General features: G+C 49.6%; 4 protein-coding genes across 4 annotated transcripts in view; 3 read left to right on the forward strand and 1 right to left on the reverse strand.

The window, feature by feature from the left end:
• Positions 1 to 5,633, forward strand: part of LOC128713547 (uncharacterized) — a 33,140-nt gene extending 27,507 nt beyond the window's left edge. Inside the window, exons 2-4 of the mRNA XM_053808408.1 lie at positions 2,636 to 3,211; positions 3,310 to 4,693; positions 4,775 to 5,633. Of these exons, the coding sequence (XP_053664383.1) occupies positions 2,636 to 3,211; positions 3,310 to 4,693; positions 4,775 to 5,633 (2,819 nt within the window). The remainder of the gene's footprint in view (positions 1 to 2,635; positions 3,212 to 3,309; positions 4,694 to 4,774) is intronic.
• A 447-nt stretch (positions 5,634 to 6,080) lies between these two features.
• On the forward strand, positions 6,081 to 7,273 carry LOC128714769 (uncharacterized). Its single transcript, XM_053809650.1, has 3 exons — positions 6,081 to 6,154; positions 6,221 to 6,696; positions 7,143 to 7,273. Exons 1-3 carry the CDS (start codon positions 6,081 to 6,083, stop codon positions 7,271 to 7,273), a joined length of 681 nt encoding a protein of 226 aa, XP_053665625.1.
• A 223-nt stretch (positions 7,274 to 7,496) lies between these two features.
• Positions 7,497 to 11,385, reverse strand: LOC128711758 (probable nucleoporin Nup54). The gene is made up of 4 exons (XM_053806643.1): positions 11,328 to 11,385; positions 8,541 to 9,435; positions 8,082 to 8,472; positions 7,497 to 8,009 (listed from the first exon to the last, which is right to left on the reverse strand). The coding sequence occupies exons 1-4, from the start codon at positions 11,383 to 11,385 to the stop codon at positions 7,497 to 7,499; spliced, it is 1,857 nt and encodes a 618-aa protein (XP_053662618.1).
• LOC128711759 (uncharacterized) lies at positions 10,448 to 11,082 on the forward strand. The gene is made up of 3 exons (XM_053806645.1): positions 10,448 to 10,631; positions 10,698 to 10,845; positions 10,911 to 11,082. Exons 1-3 carry the CDS (start codon positions 10,448 to 10,450, stop codon positions 11,080 to 11,082), a joined length of 504 nt encoding a protein of 167 aa, XP_053662620.1.
• Positions 11,386 to 13,238: the final 1,853 nt, after the last annotated feature.

Genomic DNA, 13,238 nt, shown 5'->3' on the forward strand with positions numbered 1-13,238 from the left:
TGTGTGCGTTCGGTATGCCACTTTCGGGCTTGACGGGTGAAAAATGAAAGCTATGCGAACAATTGTTGTCGTTTGCATTGCCTGGTGCTTCCGCATTTCCCGGTGCATCCCTCCCATCTAACAGCTGTCGACTCGGCCCCAAGTAGAACATGGGAAATAGGTGGGTCTGAAGGGTGCCAAAGAAGAGTAAAACCGCAATTACATTGCCAGACGAGACGGTGCTACCAGTCAACACTTTCTGTTTACGAGTGCAATTTTATTAGTTTGAGACAAATCACAAGGCAATTTAAAATATTTGAGTTGATGGCATTCATGGTAATGATGATGGTTGCGGCAGGTGCTTTAACATTTTTTTCCTTTCTGTAACCGAAGCTGAACTGGCTCTGCTGCGTAGCGGCAGATGACCAAAGGATTAAGCAGGCGGTGGAAAATCTCGGGTTGGAGATGCTTCTTTATCGGGCACAACAACCTCAAGAGGGCAAGGTCTGTCATTTCTGTCTTGCTTTGACTTTATTTACCCGTAGTAGGATAGTCAAGTCCTGCGTACGGAGGTTTGGTCCGGATGAGATTTTGGTCCAGGAGGTGGAAAAAATCTCAGGTTGGAGATGCTTCTTTATTGGGCACAACAACCTCAAGAGGGGAAGGTCAGCCATTTCTGGCTTACTAGACTTATTTTATCACGTGTTTATTGGTCCGGATGAGATTTTACTCCCGTCCTGCCGTGTGAAGATCGACGCCGGTACCAATAAACCACCGGCACGCCCGGGGGTTTGGAGATAAACGAGGCAAAAAACAAGTTGATGGTAGCACCAACACAAGTTGACCTGCTAGCATATCCTAACTCACGCAGGGGACGTACGATAGGTGAGCGCACCTTTGAAGTCGTCCAAAATGTCTCCTATCTTGGGTCAAAAGTCAACACCGACAGTAACATTGATGTTGAGATACGTGCAGCCTACCGGTCCTTCTACAGCCTGAGTAATCTTCTCTACTCAAAATACCTGTCGCGACGAACGAAGTTGGGACTCTATAGAACTGATGTAGTTCTAGTGCTCACATACACCTCTGAAACATGGACTTTGGTCCAAAACTGATGTGTGGAATGACAATGGAGGAGTCGCTAAAATGACGTGCTCTTCGAGCTATACGACAAACTTACTATCGTACATTTGACTGTCCAGGCTCCGGTGGGCTGGGCACGTCATGAGAATGACACCGGATGACTCACCCCGTAAAGTGCTTTTAGGTCGTCCACATGGAGATATAGGAGGCGTGGTGGGCCCAATTTGAGATTGAGTGATGGTGTTGATACGTCCGCTAGAAAGACCGGGATAATGTCGACCGTGAGCGGTTTAGACTACTTCTGCTGCAGGCCTAGACCGGTGAAGCGGTTGTAGCGCCTGATAAGCAAGTGAGTAAGTAACTGAAGCTGATCATAATAATGTGACCGTTTTGATGAATTTATGGAGATGTCAATCTACGATCGCTGTTGAACATCACTATCACCATCACAACGAGTTGAAGCAAGGTACTTCAGTACTTCTTCAGTACATTTATGGATGAATAGCCTGCACTTGTGAGCCATTTGCGCCACGCGTCTACAGTGGCGTTCCCTTTCGATGGGGTTATTCGCTCTGATGGACGAGAAATGTAAACCAGCTCTCCGGACATAGATAAACTAACGCCCCTATCATGGTGCGATAATGAGCGATCACAACTTCAACTGCGGTTGAGTGATCATGTTCCACCGGTAATGGACACTGATTGGGTACGGAGGAACAAATGGGATGGATGGCTTCCATATCAAGCCACACGAGCATGCGTATGACAACTTTCTAAATGTAAGGGGAAACTGGGGCCGAATGAAGGGTTATTAAGGTGTATAATCGTGCGCATAATTACTGCCAACTGTGTGGCGATGAGTGGCATCGTGGCATGTGCCTGCACTCGACGATCGCCTCCCCCCTTTAAGATCGGGAGTCGTGGAGTCGCTGGAAGCTGTGAGACATCTTGCCAGCATTTATCCGCACGATCGGCGTGAATCATGCACTTTACTGTCACGCTTTTCCGTACCATCCACCATCAGGCCGTGTGCGATATTTGAGAGGCTGTTGTTTATCATCACACAGGTTTGTGACGACATTGGTAAAGGGTGCTCAGGAAAGACATCTCCGCGTTTGGTGGATTCCTTTCAAGCGAACGAGAACGATCGATCGGCAAAATCGAATGTTTCATCATTTGAGTGGTGTGAATTACGGTATGGCATTTAGCGGTTTTTTTTTCTTGCACACCTTTTGCAAGTAATACACCACCGAACGAAAGTTATCGGAAGAATGAGCTTTCGATCTTCGATTCCAACGGATCGCCGCACTGGCAGCAATAACTTGCGACAAGTTATGGTGCATGTGCACCAGGTACCGGTTCGGATACCCGTTGTACGCCCTGGGTGAGCCGTCGCGATGGCCGGTGCAGCTATTTGTGCAAACTCTGCGATTATTATCTTAGCGTAAAGGGCACCCGGGCGCGGATGTGGAGGATCACCCGCCCGTAGTTGATTATTTTGTTTGGCAAAACGAACGACGGTTGGACTAACTGGTGAATCTTTCTTCGTTTCCCTCTGTTCGGTTCCGTTCAGCAGCTTCAACGCCGACTGGTGCTGGCACATCGCGCACGTCCCAACCGACGGCTGGAACGAGTGAGACCGCACCGAGCGCCTCGATAGCAGCACCGTCCGGTGGTTCGGTGGCGGTTGTCGCGGCGGCCATCGCAGCCGATCGACGTCGACGGCGTCAGCAGCAGCTGGGCGGACGTAATCTACCATCGCTGCCGGTCCTGCCACCGAGATCTCGCGGTCCGATAAGGGCACCGGAACCGCCGCCACCGTACTGGGCGCACTACGCACACCGACCGGTTCCAGCGCAACCGGCGGCGGGCCCAACTGGCGAGAGGATTGGTAGTGCAGCCTCGTCTGCTGCCGGTCGTGGTGCTGGTGCTGCTGCAGGCAGGCACAACACAGCCACGACCACCGACGACAGTGACACCAGCAATGACAGGCCCCGAGCTCATCGCGGCAGATCAACGTCCGGTGATAGCTCATCGACTGGTGCCGGTGGCCAGGCAGCAAGAGGCCCCGAACGAACCGACCCCGCCGTACGGCAACGCTACAACGTACCGAACCAGCAGAGACAGCGCATTAAGGAACATTTGCTAAGTAAGTAGCGGGCAAGTCTCACGGGGCGTGTGTCTCCCCGGAGAAATTCCTACGGCAGTTGGAATTTATTGTCTCCTCAATTTCCTGTCTACCTTCAGGTCAGGATGCATTTTGTCCAGATTTGGTGCGAAACTGTAAGAATATTGCTACCGATTCACCCGAACGTCCGTCATCGTCCGCGCCGGTAGAGTACGCCGAGATTGGGGAACTAGGCCGTAACCTTGCAGCGGTTGCCATCAACGACGGTGCATCTACATCGTCGGGTCCGTCACAGGCAGGACCCGCACCCGAATCCACTACCGCCGCGCTGCCCGGTCAGCCATCTTCCGTTGCTGGCACGGGTGTCAGTGCTGCGTCGGCAGCTACTATGGGTCAAAACTTGAGTATTCGTAGACCAAAGATTTCACTCACCTGGGTACTTCGGGAGCAATCACGCGAAGGAACGTCACTGGCAGGGAATGGGTCGAGCCACCAACAACCACAGCCAGCACCGCAACAGTCGACGGTGGGGCCGGGTGTTGGCAAGAGCTCTGCGATCGGATCTCCGCTGGACAGAACGAGCCAAAGTGTGTCGGGCAACAATGGAACAGGAATGTCGGCGGCACTGCACAATGCATCCGGACAAACCTTAGTTCCAGGTGTGGATACGGGCGCATCTGTAGCGCAAACGAATGGACAAGCTATCAGTGGTGTCACAGCTGTTGGTCACAATCATCACCATCATCATGTGATCGTACGGAAGAAATCTCGAACGCGCAGTAAGGAACGGCTGTTTAGCGAAAAATACGTAAGCGACAACAACCTGTCGGAGTACCACAGTGAGAAGCTGCGCAGCGTAGCGCATGCGAACGAGTACACGATTGCGCCAACGGCCGCCGCATCGGGCGCTGGGTCTAATCTGTACCGGAAAAGCAACCGAAAGAACAGTGATCGGTTGAAGAAGAAGGATCGCCTGTTGCTCTACTCGAACGGGACCACGGTAGATGCTAGCGTGCATCATAATAACAATAATCAACATGCGGTTAATCTCAACAAGGAACCAGCGTACGGTGAGTCCGGTCTGAAGGACAAGATGGCGGTTGCGTTGAAGAATACCTATTCGGAGCCGTCGCTGTACACGACGGTATCGGAACCGTCGGCATCTACCAAACATCGACATCACAGTAGGCATCACCACCGGCGACGACGGGAGCGTTACCGTTCGCAGCGCTTCGGGTACGAAATTCACAACGTCGACGAGTTCCTGTCCAAGTGTTCCCTATCCTCGCCCGGTAACATTCCGGTAGTATTATCGTCCGCTGCGACACTGTACCAGACGCGTCCCGGCAGCTACCAGATTGAGATACCGCTACCGCTAGGAATGGTAGTGAACGCGGTCTTCAAGAACCAGAACTGGCTGTACGTGCAGACGCCCCACGCTGAGGAGGGCTATGTGGCGTACGATACCTGCCTGCCGTTGGGTATATTGCCATCAAACCAAAGGTAAGTGGAAACGGGGGTTTTGGTCTGGCATAACACTCCGCTACGATTATTCTCGTTGTTTTCTGGCCATTTCTTGTGCAGATCTTCATCCAGCTCGAAACCTACGCCCTGCTGGGAGTCGAACAAGGACATCTTCCCGAAGCCGTGCGGAAATTTGACTGACAGCGAGAAGGAGATACAGCAGCTGCGTGGTGGAACCCGCTCGGAAGGTCGTCGTACGCCGCGGTTGAAACGAAGCAGTGCCAACAGCCGCAGTGCGGTCTCGATCACCGCGTGCAACAGCGAACGGGACCTCGATTCGCTCTATCTGCGCACGGTGGCCTCGAACCAGCCGAAGGTGGCGGATGGTCAAACGCAGTACGCCCAGCTAAAGCTAACCACCAAGGTGCTCAACACGGTGGCACCCTCGGTGAAGTCGGAAAAGGCGCTAGCGATCGAGCAGCTGGAAAAGTTGATCTGCTCCGGCAGCGGCGACTATGTGCATCTGCTGAAGCAGCAGCAACAACAGTTGCTAGCGAAACAGCAACAGTACATTGTGCAGCTGCGCCAGCAGCAGCAACGCGGCAAAGCTGAATCCCCCACGATCGGGAAGCAGCTGTCCGGTAGCACCGTACCGGGAACCAAAGTCATCAATGGTAGCAACCACCTGCGCATCTCACTCAGCGGCATAACGACTAATGGGCCATCGTCTGTGGCGGGTAGCGGTCCGGTGAACGTTTGTTCGCCGGGAGCCGCTGTCCGGCAAACATTGCTTGCGATCACGGAGAACTACTGCTCGGAGGCGGTTTCCGTCCACAAGGGTGATGTGGTTACGCTACTCGCCTGCAAGGAGTACCAGGAGAAGGGTTTGAAGAACTACAAGCAGTGGTTCTTCGTACGGACGCGGGATGGCCATGAAGGGTATATACCAGCCGAGGCGGCAGGACATGGGTTTCTTTAAAACGAGACCGCCCTGAGACTGTGTCTTAGATATTCAACTTTCGTAGTACGTTCTTTGTGGTAGTCGTCTGTAAATAGCTTAAGCGTTACTGTTTAACCAAATGATATTTAAAAATCGGTAAATTCAACACAAAAACTGCATCGAACGAATAAATAATTGTCATAAATTGTGGTAAACAATTTTCTATCGGACATTCTTATGTGGAACTTGTAGTTGTTTTACCTACCTAAGGAATGTTCTAGAATGTTGGAGAAAGAAATTACTTCCAGTGGAACCCCCTGGTTCAAACATATTACGCGGGTGTATCTCATAGCAACTCTGCAGCAACAGAAAACACGTTTCCATGGATATGCTTGGTGTACGTGGATATAAAGCAGGATCGAGTATAAACAGTTCAAACAGTTTGTCGAAGCATTCTCGTTAAGAGCTATCTAGAATTGATTCCTGATGACCGAACCAGTACGTAGAGAATTGCGGATTTCACATCCTCCCTTAGAACCCATAGTTCGGGATGGAAAGATGTAAGTAGTTTTTCACATTTGTGTAAGCAAATACGACACCAACAAGCAAACGATTCCTCTACACAGCCGCGAACAAATCGAGCTGGAAAGCAAGGGCCGCCGGGAGTATTTGAAAAAGTGGGGCTACATAACGCAACCCGAAACGACCGAGTACTACGACCTGAAACGCAACAACCAGAAGCTGCGTGAGATACAGCAGGCCCGGCAGCAAAATGTCAACCTGCGCGAATACGACGGCCACGGGGAGTCGTTTTTCGTCTCGAAGCAGATGTTTAAAACGCTGCTCGATACGTGCCGGTGTGGCCGGAAGCGTACCAACACGCACGCACTGAAGTGTTTGCAAAAGCCGAAAAATACCTACGAAAAGACGGACGACGAGGAGGAGGACGAGGAGATGGAAAAGCAGCGCAAGAAACGCGAGGGAAAACGTGGAATGGGCGGCGGTTCGGCGGGTGGCGGTCGGCGGGAACAGGACAGTGTGGTTGATGCGGGAGAGCCAACCGTAAGCAGCTACATACCGAAGGTGCCTACGTTGAGTTCAGGTATTTTGCGGTATTTGCGTACGTTCTTGGGTTTGGGAGACCATTTTCGGGGGGAGGGAAACTGTTGCCTCGGTTGTTTTGCAGTAAGAAGTATGGGTGGAGACCAGAGGCGAAATGGAATTTTTTGGACAGGATTGTGGGGGGAGTGTGGGGTGCTCTAGTATGTGTACATTGTTTTGGCCTTCGGGCAAGTTGAACAAGCAAGCTTGGGATTGATTCCGGAAGTAGCGGAATAGCTGTTTCTATAACAGACCAATTTCAAAATCCTGCTTTTTCCCGTTGAAGACTTTAAGAAAACCTGGAAATTCAGGTACCTTGGAGTACAGGTTCTAAAGACCGAAAGATGTCTGAAAAGCAATGTTACATACGAAGATTAAACATATGTCGAGGTTAGAAACAAAGTAAACAAAAGCTTTAAAATAGTTGTTTTATCCTGTATCAATTAGGTATGTACGGATGGCCCCACAATCGTTTTGTGGCGATGGAAAAGACTACGTACTACGTTTCGCCCCGGTACACTATGCCTGGTCACCCGATCGTCGACAGTCACCCGTACAACAACATTATCCTCGGATAGGTGTTTTCAGAATAATGCTTACATATAGCATTCCACATATACAACTAAAGCTGCACATCCTAATTTCATCGCATTTCACATTCCATAAACTTTTGTGTAAAGAAACCACGATTACGATTTAAATGATAGCATCGTTTTATTACGCAATAAACAAACATCCAATCAATGTGTAGCTAGTGGCAGAGTGTTGTTTTCCCGTAACTTTTCACTTGATGACTTTTCCCTAACCCTGTACCAACTGCGTCATGCCTTCGCTGATAATCTTTAGCGTCTTTATATCCTTGTGTATCGTGTCAATCAAAAACGAGACGGCTTTCTGTTGCATTGTAAGGAACGATTGCATCTCCTGCGTTGCATCCTTGTCCAACGTGTACTCGTTCAGGAAGTTTCCGTGCGCCCATTGGTTGCGCTGCATCCGCATCTGGGAGAGTAGCTCGCTGAGCCTGCCACGGAACTGTGTAGGGGTGGATACGAGCGCATGCATGTTTTCCAGCTTCGTCCGGATCGCTTCCTCTTCGGGCGATAGGGCGAGACCTAGCTTGCGTGTGCTTTCCTGCTTCACGATCACCCGCAGTATGCGGTGGCTCAGCTCGGCAAAGTTACGCCGATGTTCGGCTATCTTGGCGGTCGTGTTCATGTGACGCTGCTTCAGCTCGGCGATCTCTTTCTCCACCTTGGCGAGATACGAGGCGTGGATTTCGGTTTCATTTTCCTGACACTTTATGCGCCACTTAAGCTGTGGAAGAAAGGCCAGGAAGGTACGATTAGACAATATTTGTTGATATGGATCTTACTAACTCCAACTCACATCCTGAAAGCCGATCATCGGCACCGGAATGAATCGCTTCGGGTCGGGATTATCGATCTTTGCCTGTTCCCACATGCGCGGATCGATGCCTTTGGGTGGATTGTCGAGATACTCCTTCAGTTGGTCTTCCTCGGGCAGCACCAATGCAACGACCGATTCAATACCGAGCTGCGTAAGCTGTTGCTTGGGCATCGGTTGATTCAGATAGCTGGCCACTTCCGTTGCCAGTACGCGCTTTATTTCGTTCGAGATGGTCGACTTTTCCTCGATGTAGATTATTACCTGTACCTTCGAGTCGTTGATCGATTTTACGTTTTCCACCACGATTGTAATGTTCGGTTTGTTGCCAAAGATTTGGTTCATGCTGTTGATGAACTGTTGTTGCTGTTCCCTGAAGATAGGAAACAAAAGACACTTTAGAGATCAAGCTTAGCTTAACGATAGAGTTGCTTCATTTACTTTATTTGTGCCACCGTTTTGTTGATGGTTAGGCCCACCAGTCCAGTTTTGTTGTCCTTCCCGGGCAATTTACTGTAGCCCATTGTCTTGAATCGGCACAGAAAGTTCGACGGGGTGATGTCCACCGGTGGTGCATTGTGCGAGTAGAACGATTTGCCCGTGCCGAGCATTGCTTGCAGGTAGTTCCATTTGGAAATAACTGTGTCCCGCTCGTCGCCAAAGATGGACACATTGAAAACGGACTGGACAAAGGCTTCCTCGGGCGAGAGGGTTGGAACGAGCTGTTGTTGCTGTTGCTGCGGCTGACCGAAGACCGATTGTCCAAAGTTCAAACCACCGGTTGCAGCACCCGGTTGACCGAAAGTCGTACCACCGAAGGTACTACCGGTCCCGAAACCACCGAAACCGGTGTTTGCTTGGGGTTGTGTGGCTCCAAGCCCACCGAAGAAAGATGGCGCAGAAGTGGTCGCGATCGATGACCCGAAGGGTTGTGTGGCCGTACCGAAGCCACCGAATGCTGGAGCACTGGTGCTGGTGGCTGTGGTGGCACCAAATCCACCGAAGCCGGTCGCAGCAGTAGAGGTCGCTGTTCCGAACCCACCAAACGCAGGTGTTGCCGCTGTAGCCGTGTTGGTGCCAAATCCGAAGGACGGTGCGGAACTGGTCGGTGCGACACCGAACGCTGTGGTTCCACCGGTGGACGCCCCGAAACCTAGCGTTCCGAACGCACTCGTACCAGTGGTTGCCGGCGTCGCACCGAAAGCGGGAGCTGCCGTTGCACCGAAAGCCGACGTGGCTGTAGCTTGACCAAATGCTGGAGCTGCACCAGTAACAGCAGTAGCTCCGAATGCTGGCGTTGACGTTTGTCCCCCGAATGAGAAATTGCCAAAAGCCGCTGTTTAGAAGACAGGAAAGAACATGCAAACCGTTAATGAGATTATATATGTCTTGGTACCGTTCCGTGGTGCATGGCGTGTACATTCGCCCCATGCAGCACACGTGTATGGCATGCTGGGGGCAGCCGATAGGTCTCGTATGTCCACGCGATTTCAACCATGTGTTTCCGGCATGTGCAACCCTTTTCTCGAGTCGTGCCGCTCGTGATTGTTAAATTGGTTCCATGTCGGACACTGTCCAGATTATTTTGCTCGACTCATGAATTAAAACCATTCAAAATGTCCCCATATCAATGTCCTTCCCGTGCACATTGTAAATCAATAATATTACTCAAACAAACACCCAAGACGGTCAGCCGTGCCTTTCTTGGAACTTTGTAAGTAGAATCGGAACTTCCGATCGCATTAGACCGTACTAAACCGCTCCATTTGCTTCATTACTGTCTTTTTGTACGCACAGAAAGAACATTTTGGTTTCCCCGCACCAGATTGTTGCCACCTATTCAACGGCAGTAAATCGGTCAACCAGCAGTGCTTTACAACAACCTAATTGGATTGCGCTTGGTTGTTTATCGAGCACGACATAAGCATCCCTGGTCAGGTGGCCCACAAGTCAGTAGACATTGCGATCGAACACACAACGGAGTGAAGAATTGTGTCTGGTTGCATTGGATCTAGACGACCATGTCGGATGGTTTGTACCACGACCGCCTATCAGTGGGTTCAGTTGGTGATAGTGTTCGGAAGCGGAAACATTACGGGTTTCATTAGTGCTTTCTAATAAGTGTCACTGGCTCGCTTCATTTCCCGTTAGTATGTGTGTTTCTCTTCCACGAAGAGAGTACTTTACGCCGTAAATTGGACAATATATGAAAAGGAAAAAAGTATTAATTGATAATACAATAAGTGCGTTCAATTGCCGCGTGTAATGAGATGCAACTGGTTGGTAACAGAGTGTCACTAGTGAGCTGCAGAACAAAACGAGTGTGAAACGTTAAACGATTCATTACCATGTACATCAAATCTGGCCACCGATTTCTCAGCGATAAAGGCCAAATAATCTTTCCCGGACCACCGACACGTTCGCCAGCGTTGTACTATCAGACGACCCCATCGACGACAACTACCACCAGCACGACCACGATGGCTTCCCTGCCGGAATCGGGAGTTAGTGATGAAAATGGAAACTATATAGGTGATATATCCCGAATACTTGTTTCACCTAAACAGGCATAAGTGTTGTTATTTGTTTCGCTTCCAGTGCCAGATATGTGGCAGAGTAAATCAAGCTCCGGTTCGGACATGCTGTCCGATAAAATACAGATGTTTTACATCTACATCACCGTCACAATAACGTCCGTCTTCATTATAGTCGTGCTGGGCATTTTTGGATACATGTGCTACAAGAGGTAATAAGGGTAATCATGCATAAAATACAGAGCGTATGAATTCAAACATATCACCTACATCGCAGGAAAGGATTTCAGAATATCGATGGTCCTCAAGCACCTATCGAAACTACGAGGCGAAGAAGCAGCACTCACAGATCCACTCGTAGGTATTCGCGAAACATTTCGAAAGAACGTGAAGCCGCAGCATCTGCAGCAGTCGCTGAAGACAATCCCGGACAAACGTTGCTTCGGTGAACCATGGTTACTGGTACAGGGACATCGGTTTCATTCTAAGGCTATCATCGCTATTTTATGATCCTTACAAACGTATCGCATTTTTAACTTTTGAAGTGGTTTTATACTAAGTACAATTAACAGCGAGGGACAACATATACTATCTATACGATTCAATAAATTAGTGGTATTTTACGCAACGCATTCTTGTTGGAGCCTCATAACCCGAGAAAGAAATTTCGCTCGCTTGTCGCCCATACACTTACGCTTGTTCGGTGTGCTCGTAGAACCGAGCGCTGATGTGTTTCCAAAATTGAACGACATGGTTGAAGGATGCGACCGAACTTCGAACTTAAACAAAGCGAAAGCTTATCGATTTCTGCACAATCACTACCGGCACCCAGCGATTGGCGCGTTTAATTTAATTAGTTTTGTACTGCACCGACTGATTCCGCGCCGCGTTTCGTTGTGGTACGATGTGTTTACAATTTTGACTAACGGCGTTACTGGTTTGACGTGCGTGCGTAACGGTTTGACGTTTGCTGAGTAGAAACTTATCGCGTGTGTTTTTCAATCAAGCAAACATAAATGGAAGGGAAACAAGCAATGCGTGAGTGTAGTTGTACATATTCCGCTGGTCATATATGATAAGACTAAAACCGATCACTTTATTTGCTCATTTGGATTGCACCGAAGCCAGAAATGTTTGTTGAAAAAAGTTTATCATTCCACACCCTGTGTTTGGTGGAATAGTGTGAAAGCGCTGAGTTATGGGCTGTAAACGCTGGGCTGACAGCAGAACTGTCAACATCAATGTGGCGGTTTAGCAAAACAAATCGTGTGTGTGGAAAAGTAAATCATTATCCTATCAAAAACTTGCCTGAAACGCGTGTAATGAGGTGTTTGACGTCGTTGGATGAATAATTATGGTTTTATCGTTCAAAATCGTGTGTTAGCGTTGATTGCTGGGCGATAGAAATCACGATTCTCGGTTCGGTGCTTCACCTTCGACAACCACGTTGAAAAGAAGAAGAAGAAGACAATATTACGTGATAACACACATTTGGCAGCTAGCGAAAAGAAACTTGTACCGTGCAGGCGGCCTCCGGAAACGCTTCTCAGGACATCTAACGCAGCGAGTGCATAGCGGGCTGGAACTTCGGTGACCGTGTTCCAGATCCTCCTGCCTGGGGAACATTGTTAGGCGGATCGGTGAGAACGCAACATTACGACCGCTTTGGCCGCGGTACAATCGGTCCATCCGCAGGTATATTCATCATCCATCATCTAATCTTTCTGATCTTGTTTTCCGTTCCCTCTGCGGTGCGTTCGGTACCTCGAATTGAGGCACGAATCGTAGATTTCGTTTCATTTTAGGCAACAATATCACCGCACGCAGATCGACGGCTCGGTAGCAGATGGGAAAGTAGCAGAGTAAATCATTATTCCATATCCCTTCAGGCGGCTATTAGCTGCAAATGCATGGGAGTAGTCGCAGATTCCACGAAACTGATGAAGTATTTTTTTTCGGAACAGAAACATCCCTTTCGTACACGGTGGTGTTTGCTTCGATTCCGTCCTACCATACATGCTTTGTATGGCATTCCAATTCCTGTGGAACTGTGCAGCCAGGAAAAACTTTCTGACTTGTCGTTTGCGCAAGTGGTGTCATAGCGGGTTGCGGTCAATTGAAGCATAACGTTGTGTCTCCGCCGGATTCCGTACGTGGTTTGCTTGCATGTGTACGTGTTTTTGTTGGTGCGTGCGTGAACGAGCGTGATGCTTACGCGAGCTAAACAGCTAAAACCTGACCCGGTCGGGTTGTGTGTGTGTGTGTCTGTAAGTTTGGCTCGCAAAAGGGGGTAAACGTGAAACCAGCTCCGGCTGTGGCTGCTTCAGTGCGTGCAAGAAAGTGAACGGAAAATCATCAGCCTCTGTGTGTATCGCTTTAACGGCAGCGAGTTTGTGGCACAGACCGAAGTTGAGGCGATTGTCGTAAGAATGTTTCAGCCAAGCGTCTTCGTCGTCGTCGTCACTGTCATCGACAAATCGGTGGTAAAATCTAATGCCACGATGGGAGACGATTATGCAAAAGGCATTCGCAGGGGCTGTTCGCAATGGTCGCGCTGTGTACCGCTCGTCGGTGTCAGGTGCTGGTGGTACACATTTCATGCTCG

The sequence above is a fragment of the Anopheles marshallii genome, chromosome 3 (assembly GCF_943734725.1).
Source record: "Anopheles marshallii chromosome 3, idAnoMarsDA_429_01, whole genome shotgun sequence".
NCBI classification, from domain to species: Eukaryota; Metazoa; Arthropoda; class Insecta; order Diptera; family Culicidae; genus Anopheles; species Anopheles marshallii.